This window comes from Podarcis filfolensis (assembly GCF_964270895.1).
Source record: "Podarcis filfolensis genome assembly, chromosome: 13".
Lineage (NCBI taxonomy): Eukaryota > Metazoa > Chordata > Lepidosauria > Squamata > Lacertidae > Podarcis > Podarcis filfolensis.
Window position 1 is genome coordinate 25561273 of NC_139615.1, and position 8914 is coordinate 25570186.

The following is an 8914-nucleotide window of genomic DNA, read 5'->3' on the forward strand; positions in this document are numbered from 1 at the left end:
TGTGTCCATCAACATCTCTCTACAAAACTTCTAAATATGTGAATATCTCTGCAATGGAGTCGAATGAGCAAATGCAGCCATTCTGCATAGAATTTTATGGGACACTGAGTGGTTTTTTGCATCTGTTTTATAAGGGTACAATGCTACTACTTTTTAAAAATCCTTCCACCCTTCTAAGTGTCATATAGCTCAGCTGGTACGGCATGAAACTCTCAATCTCAGGTCATGAGTTCAAGCCCCAGGCTGGGCATAAGATTTCTGCATTGCAAGGGATTGGAGTATCTGACTCTTGTGGTCCCTTCCAACTCTATGATTCTATGCTAATATACGGACATTCTTTTTAAAAAAAAAATCAATTCCATTTGTTTCTGTAATTATATTGCCACCTTCATTTAAATTACAAGTCACAAATTACATACTCAAAAGTGTTTCTAGAAGCATTTCGTTCTACTGCATTTAGATTCCTTGAATTCTTCTCATAGGTACAAGTTTTCTGAAGACTTCTCTAACAGTGTCCTTAAATTCTCTGTTCCTCAGGCTGTAGATGAAGGGATTGAACATGGGAATCAGGATGGTATAGAAAACAGCAAAGATTTTATTCAGATCCCTCAGTGCGTCAGTGTTTGGTAACATGTACACCATCGTTAGGGTCCCATAGAAAATGGTGACTACAATAAGATGAGAGGAGCAGGTAGAAAATGCTTTCTTCTTGCCACTGTTTGAAGGGATTTTCAAAATGGTACAGATTATGCAAATGTAGGAAGTAAAGGTCAGGATCAATGGTGGCATGATGCATGCTGATCCCAAGACTGACATCAGTGCTTCTGCCTGTTGAGTTTCACTACAGGAGAGCATTAACAATGGTGTGTAATCACAAAAGAAATGGTCCAATTACATTGGGGCCACAAAATTTCAGCTGAGATGCAAGGAACGTTGTACATGCAGTAAGCACAGCACCAAGTATCCAAGGAGCAAAGGATAGTTGAACACATAACTTACTCTTCATGATAGCCACATAATGCAGTGGTTTACATATTGCTACATATCTGTCATAAGACATCACTGATAAGAGATAACACTCAGTGCAAGCAAAAGAACCAAAGAAATAGAACTGGAGGAAACACCCGCTAAAAGAAATCCCATGATAGCCACTCATAAAACTTACCAAGATTCTAGGGAGGATTGTTGAGGTGTAGCAAATCTCTAAAATAGACAAATTTCCCAGGAAAAAGTACATAGGCTTGTGAAGATGATTATTGGTTAGGACCATTGCAGTTATAAGGATATTTCCAAACATTGTCACTATGTAGATTGCTAAAAATATAACAAGGAGGAGAGCCTGCCATTCAGGAAGCGCCTTGAATCCTAAGAGGATAAATTCTGTCACGACGGTTTTATTTACTATTTCTTCTTTTGCCATGAATTATTCCATCCACCAACTAAATAATTATTGAAACAGAAACCACAATTGCCAATGTTATATGAGTGCCACCTATTTATAAATATATAATCTTCCTATCTGCAAAATACTTTGTTAAAATGCTTAAGTGGTCCAAAATTTTAATTTACATTCATTTGACTGTAAAGAGTTCTGTTCAGTTTATTTTCAGAAACAGATGAGCTGAATTTTAACATAAAACCTTGACACAGAAAAATACAGAGGGAGGGAGGGAGGAAGGAAGAGAGAGAGAGAGAGAGAGAATTGTCAGAATTGTTGTAGACTATTCTCTGATTGCATATAGTTGTTTTATCTTTGTTTTTTAAAAAAATGGGGGAAGAATTAGCATATATGGAAATACATGATAGCATTTGGTTATGTTAATACACACATGAAAGGCAGTTGTGGTGAAGCTTTTTGCAAGAGTGTCACAAATCAAGTCAAAGTTCATAGTACAGATGTAGTTCCTAGCAGCTTGGGGAATATTTGACTATCAGCTCCCCAACCTACAAATCCTACAGTCCTGCCATGTTCACATTGAAAACTGAAAACTGAAATGAATATTCGGCAGATTACAGATCTTGGCAACATCTTTGACCATTAATATATAGAAATGTTTACCTTTATTTCAGGGAGGTGAGAACTGAGCCTCCTGACAATATGTCTTTGTTCATTTGCTTCCAGAAGTTTACAACTTTATTGAGGTATACTATCTGGTGGAATATTGAGCTATGGAAAGAAGCTCTACTATGTAAGGTTCAAATAAACCCCAAAAAATATCAGCAACTACCACAAGTTTCATGAGACTAGTTCATGTGCAAAACCAAACAAGCATAAGGTGAGAAAGCTTTGACATATTCCAGATCACAGCCTTGGACACCTAAAACATATTACATCACAAGAAAACTAATAACAAGTTGCTTTAGACCACTGATCAGCCCAGTCCATTCTGATTGAGGACTTGAGCTCTTGAGGACCTCAGGAATAAAACCTTTCTCTGCTGTATCACTTGAAGTCCTATTACTTGGGGACTGAATATTGGAAAGTCTGCATACATGATTTATAGCTAATGCTAGTTCTAATTAATTGACATGACTGACAGAGGACTATCATAGGTCCTTTATTTCAACTGGTTTACCCAATGTCCCATTCCCTTAGAACATATTTTCAATTATTTTAGTTCCATAAAGGATCTCCTCCTTATCATTCCTGCTAAAATATCGCCAGAGCTCCATCACCGTGCTATAAAATCAGTAGAATATTTGCAGCAGGTCCTGACAGACATCATCACTCCATCTGATGATTTTGTAATCTCCCTAGAACTGCCCCCTTGTTTCACTCTAACACACACAGACCTTTGTAACTCCAAACATGCTCTCCCCAACAGTGCTTTGACCTCTTCTTTCAAAGTAGCAGGACACCGAGATATAGATACTATGGTACTTTTCCATTTCTTTCCTCAAACAAAACATGACTATAATAAAGGTCTGTCCAAGACATTCTAGCCTATTTTCTCTAACTACGGTACATCTTGCAGTTCTTTATTTTTTTCCTCTGAGATGATGCAAATTCTCTGGGCAAAACTGCAACAGGGAGTTCCAGGTTAAGTCTTTAGCAAACACTTGTTTCAGATAATGAGCTTTGCTGGTGAGTGAAGTTTGCAGCCCGATGCGGCACTTCCAATGTGGACACACCGCACAGTGGACACTGTGCACATTCTGCTCGGCCACCACAAAGGCTCCCACCAAACCTGGTTTTCAAATTGGGCCAATCTGCGGTGGCCTGGGGGAGACATGGTTTGGTGAGCGGACCTGAGTTGGGCAGGCTTCACGCAGGTCTGCCCCACAGATATATATCCCAGCTGACACTGTGCTCTTCATCCAGTCGGTCAGGCATGTCACCCACCCTTTCCCTCCTCACATTAATTCTTGCTGCTTTAACCATTTTCCCTTACAGCTAGGACGGCTTTGCTTTGATCTTATGACGGTTGCTATATTTGGGGCCAGCAAGGAATTTTCCCTGCGCTGTAAGTTTCGCCTTTCCTTCAGCACTAGTCACAAGTTGGTGTTTTAGGCCTTGGGCAGAATCCTATAGTTTTCATCCAATTGTGGGGTGGTGGAGTGGTGATTCACCCCCCCTCCCCGGTCTCTGTGGGGGCGATAACAGGGTAACTGGTTAGAGGGGTTTGGAGGGAAGTCTCTGTCCAAAGAGCCAGTTGCTTAGGGCCAGTGGGCCATAGAGTTTCCCGCAGCGTTTGGGGGGCCATCTGCATAAACCTGCGTTTTGCAATTGACCCACACTCAAATAGACCCTGTCATCCCTCAGTTCCCCAACAGGTGGCTGAGTGGGATATATGCCCAATGCCTGTGCCAAGGCTTCTTACATCTGAAATCAATAAAGTTGTGGCCATTTTAAATCCTAGACAGTTGTTGTGTCCATTCATTTACCTCCCTAGGAGTTAGGTGTGCCAGGTGGGGGGTGAGGACTATGCAGCTGGGCATGCAATATAAGGACAAAGGGGACCTTGTGATGGAATGAACATCTTTCTTCTAAAATTGGTAGCAAAGCTTCCTTGCCTCTTCCCCTCTATAAATTGGAATGAAGTATTACAGATAAGACCCATGAAATTCTCCAATGAAAACATGTCAGTGGGTAAAAAGAATAAAAGTTGGAAGTCTAAATGAGAGCTAAAATAAACCCCAACCTAGTTCATGAGGTCACAAAGTAGAACTGATGGCAATAGACTCAGCACACAAGTATAATTGTTTAAACTCTTGACATTTTTATATTGTTGTAACTAGGCTTGGGACCTTATGGTGTGGGGCTGGTTAAGAAATCTAATTACTGCTACTGCAACAAGGAAAACAACAACATTTCACACAGTGTAGAATTAGGATTCAAGAGGCAGTAGTGATGGACACTGGCTTGGATGTTTTTAAAGGGGGATATGGCAATTCCTCAGGGGAGCACACTCTATCAGTCAGAATGTCTGGTTTTAATAATTATTTTAACTGTATAATGTTTTTTATTTTGTTTTTATTCTATTTAATGTATTTTACCTTTGGAAAGACTTCAGCTAGACTGACTGACTGAATGAATGAATGAGTGAGTGAGTGAATGAATGAATGAATGAATGAATGCGTTTATAGCTCTCCAATGAATTCAGCACAACATCCTATGCCACCCCATTTTCCCCCCTTAAAACAATACTGGTAAGAAGCTGCTCCACCAGAAGGGATACACAATGTGTGATATGTATGTGTGATATGAGATTCTGTGTATGTTTCTGAACCAGCCCAGACTTGTTTTATTATCTCTTATTTCATTACCACATGAAAATTCTCTTCCTTCCCATAGTAGATTGAAAATATTTGGTCTCTGCTGCCTACCAGAGGATAGGACAGTACAACAATGAAAAGAACTGCCACGGGAGAGGGAGGGCTCTCAAGCACTAGGGATCTTCTAATAGTCTGTACAGCAATTTGCTGGTGATACTCTAGCTCTGGATTCCCTTCATTGAGAAGGTGGTTCGATCAGATGGACTACAACTCCAGGCTACCCATCTCATCTATGTCTTTTGTTTATCCATTAAACCTTAATGAGAAAGATATAAATTGAGAAGTTCCTCTGCATGGTGCTGAGGAATGGAGGTCAGTGGGAGAGTCTATCTGCTGCATGAGTTCTCTCATACAATTCCATGGGCTAAATCCTGAAATTCCCCTGAGGTCATAGATACACATCTGAGCCCATTGCCATTTGTTCCAGACTACATTTGCTGGAAGGGGATTGCTACAAAGCTAAGGTTGTGCCAAATAACAGCATTCACTCCATCAGATTCATGATCTGAAGCAAAACAAAAGGAAAAAGGAAGTAGGAGATCTAGAAGGGTGGGATGGTATAATCCAATAACTTGGACAAATAAACTCTGATGTCATCTTGTCCAGGAAACTGCAAAGGACACCCTCTCAGAATAACAATATATTGTTTATTTCACTTATGTAGATGAGAAAGAGAGCAATGAGTAGAGAAATATTGTCTGTTGAGGTGTTTCTCCAAGGTGGTTCTGTTAATCCCAGTGCATCTTCTCTGGAGCAAATGATGCTTGTAGCTTGCAGCTTAAGAGTATCCATGAGGCCTAATCTAAGCATGCAGTAGAATTTGGAAGCAGACTTATTCCCCAGTCCTTCGAAGAACACAATTTGCAAAGACCAGCATGGCCCCAATTATGGGCCAGTGAATGAGCAACTGTAAGGAGTTTGCTTTCCTCCTCTCTTCCTAAAAGAATACCTAGAAGTCAAGTGTCCTTTGTCGAAGTGAGGGGAGGGAAATTCTTGTCTCTGCCACTGGCCACAGGAACAAGGTCTACTGAATATATATATCTCCCTATATTTATAAAAAAAGGTAAGGCTTCTGTCACGTTGCAGTTCATGCAGCCGCCAAAGAGTAAACTGTTCAGTGAAACACTTCCCTCACCTCAAACATGGCTGCATCAAGGTTTAACCTGGGGGGGGGGGGAAGGCACTTAAAAGAGAGTTTTAGAAAACTGCTCTGTGAAGGCTTTCCCTTTTTATTAATCATGGTTAATCAGTGAGATTTAATGGAGAGGAGAGACTCTTCAGAAAACTGCTGTCTGAAGTTCCTCCTCCCTTCTTTAAAAGTGGGAGATTGTTGTAATGAGCTGTGAAGGGCAGAGAAAAGGATTGGAGAGGGGATAGGGATAGAGATTGGTGAGGTGTAAAGGGAAGGTGTTTTGCCAGGTGTAAATTGGGGGAGGGGGTTCACTAGGTTAGCAGGGAGGAGGATTGGCAAAGGGATTGGCTGGTAGAGTGATCATGGGCAGCAGCCCCTAGTATTTCTCTCTCTGTGTGTGTAATGCTCTTTTAATTATTCTGCATTTTTTTAAAAAATTAAAGGGAGCCTATGAATCTGCAAATAAAATAATAATAATAATAATAATAATAATAATAATAATAATAATAAAATATGGAAGACTGAGATGGTACAGTAGGCTTTACCATTTCAGCCTGCAGATTGGGGATGTGAAGCGTTACTGAATGTTCCTCAACGAACAAACAACAACCCTGCAAGTTAGAAGAAAGGTGAATATGGGTCCACTACCTTCAACACCCTGCTGCTGTTTTCTGTCTCTACCTGTAGATGGGGGAGAGATGCATGCAGTGGAACATTAAAATCTGATATCCTGCCTACAGTCTAGAGTGGCACAGTGTCCCCCTGTTTATTCCCATTCATTAGGCTGCATGCATATATTTTGGCTGATTTCATTGGTCTTTTTAATAGAAAAAAGATAAGCAAGCTGCAGATCACTACTGAACAGTTCTACTGTTTTCTACTGGGGCTGAATTCCTTGAGTTCTGCTCAATGGCACTAAATGGTTGATGGTTGTCCTAAGGGCTTCCTTGAACTCTCTGTTCCTCAAGCTGTAGATGAAGGGATTGAACATGGGAGTCAGGATTGTGTAGAAAACAGAGAAGACTTTGTTCAGGTCCCTCAGTGTGTCAGTCTTAGGTAAAATGTACACTATGATTAGGGTCCCATAGAAAATGGTGACCACAATAAGATGAGAGGAGCAGGTAGAAAATGCTTTACTCCTGCCACTGTTTGAAGGGATTTGCAAAATGGTGCTGATGATGCAAACATATGAAGCGAAGGTCAGCATCATTGGTGGCATGGTGCATGCCGATCCCAAGACTGACATCACAATTTCTGTATGCTGAGTTTCACTACAGGAGAGCATTAACAATGGTTCATAATCACAAAAGAAATGGTCAATTTCATTGGGGCCACAAAACGTCAGCTGCGAAGCAAAAAATGTTGTAAATGCACTAGCCACAATGCCAGTCATCCAAGAAGCTAGAGACAACTGAACACACAACCTGTTGTTCATGAGAGTCACATAATGTAGTGGTTTGCATATGGCTAAATACCTGTCATAAGACATTGCAGATAAAAGATAGCTTTCTGCTCCAGCCAAGAAAGCAAAGAAATAGAACTGGAGGAAACACCCACTAAAGGAAATTCTATGGTAGTCATTTATAATACTAGCCAAGATTCTAGGGAGGATTGTTGAGGTGTAGCAGGTATCTAAAACAGACAGGTTCCCCAGGAAAAAGTACATGGGCTTGTGGAGATTATGATTGGCTAGGACTACTGTAGCTATAAGGAGGTTTCCAACCATTGTCACCACGTAGATTGCTAAAAATATAATAAAGAGCAGAGTCTGCAGTTCAGGAAGCGACTTGAACCCTAGGATGATAAATTCTGTCACTGTTGTTTGATTATCCTTTTCTCTTTTTTCCATGAGTTGCTTCATCCAATAACTAAAAAAGATAAAAAACGAAAAAAGCCAATAGTTGGAAAAAATTGAATGAATGACAGTTTCACAACTCCCCTCGCCCCCCCTCTCTTTCTCTCTGTGTGTGTTTACATTTGGTTACCACTCCAAACTGATGCCCACAATGGCCAGGTAAGTTGTGTTGTGTATGTGTTCCTTTTGGTGCACTTATGGAAGCTCATTAGATCCTTTATTAACACCCCTGGATACTTAGCATGTGGAGAATGACAAATTCTGTTTCTCATTATTATAAAAGTATGTTATGTGATGAAGAGATGGGAAAGTTAAACAGCCATTGGCCACATGCTGTTAGAGATCATGTCTTTCTAGAGCTTATGTCTAATGCAAAATAGGAAGAAGAATGGCCCAGATAATCTTCCTATGTGATTCCTGTGGTCATACAATTGACACAGTTCCATTAGCATCATAGGAGAGATGCATTGCAATTAATTCTAAAGCTTAGCTACAATGTGCATCATCAATATACAAATATTTCATGAAAGAAAGGGCATTTCATTTTTTATGATACAGATACCAAATTTTAGTAGATACATATCATGGTAAAGATGTTCCAGCTCAGCACCTCCACTTCTGGAACCAATGTAGCTTTTAGACATTTTATTGAAAAGCACTATTGTTCAGTCTAATTCCAGGAACAGAGGCAGTAAATTGCAGTTTATGAGATTTATGTAAGAACATATGAAAATATCAGCTGATCAGTGGCCCATCTAGGCCAGCATCCCATTTCCCTCCGTGACCAAACAAATGCCTCTAGGAAGTCCACAAGCAGGAACAAGATAGTTATAAATTAACATATCTGGTGAGATATCATCATGTCACTCCATTCATGTGAACAAGAGGTTGTCACCCTTTTCTGGCAACTATGGAAGGACTGAATTTGGAAATATACAAATATAATCCACAATACCTTGGATCAGTGGTGGCTCAAAATGTTCAAAATGCTATTCATACAGTGCTGTTCTTTTCAAACGTAATCATGACCAAATTGAACACTTCACAAATCAAACTTATTGGCAGCATAATTGTCTCCCCCCCCCCATGCCAGTAGACTTTACCTTCACTTTGAGGAGACGTGGATTGAACTTTCTGACAATATGTCATCC

The 8914-nt window shown here is 40.2% G+C and overlaps 1 protein-coding gene and 1 pseudogene across 2 annotated transcripts; both read right to left on the bottom strand.

Annotated features, from left to right (window-relative positions):
- Positions 1-456: 456 nt before the first annotated feature.
- LOC310747443 (olfactory receptor 2AP1-like) lies at positions 457-1420 on the bottom strand (annotated as a pseudogene). The gene has a single exon. The product of its transcript is annotated as an olfactory receptor 2AP1-like (transcript).
- Positions 1421-6785: 5365 nt separating this feature from the next.
- On the bottom strand, positions 6786-8914 carry LOC310747444 (olfactory receptor 11L1-like; the record flags this gene model as incomplete). Its single annotated transcript, XM_083581812.1, has 2 exons — positions 8867-8914; positions 6786-7776 (listed from the first exon to the last, which is right to left on the bottom strand). The coding sequence occupies exon 2, from the start codon at positions 7767-7769 to the stop codon at positions 6786-6788; it is 984 nt and encodes a 327-aa protein (XP_083437938.1). The 5' UTR covers positions 7770-7776; positions 8867-8914.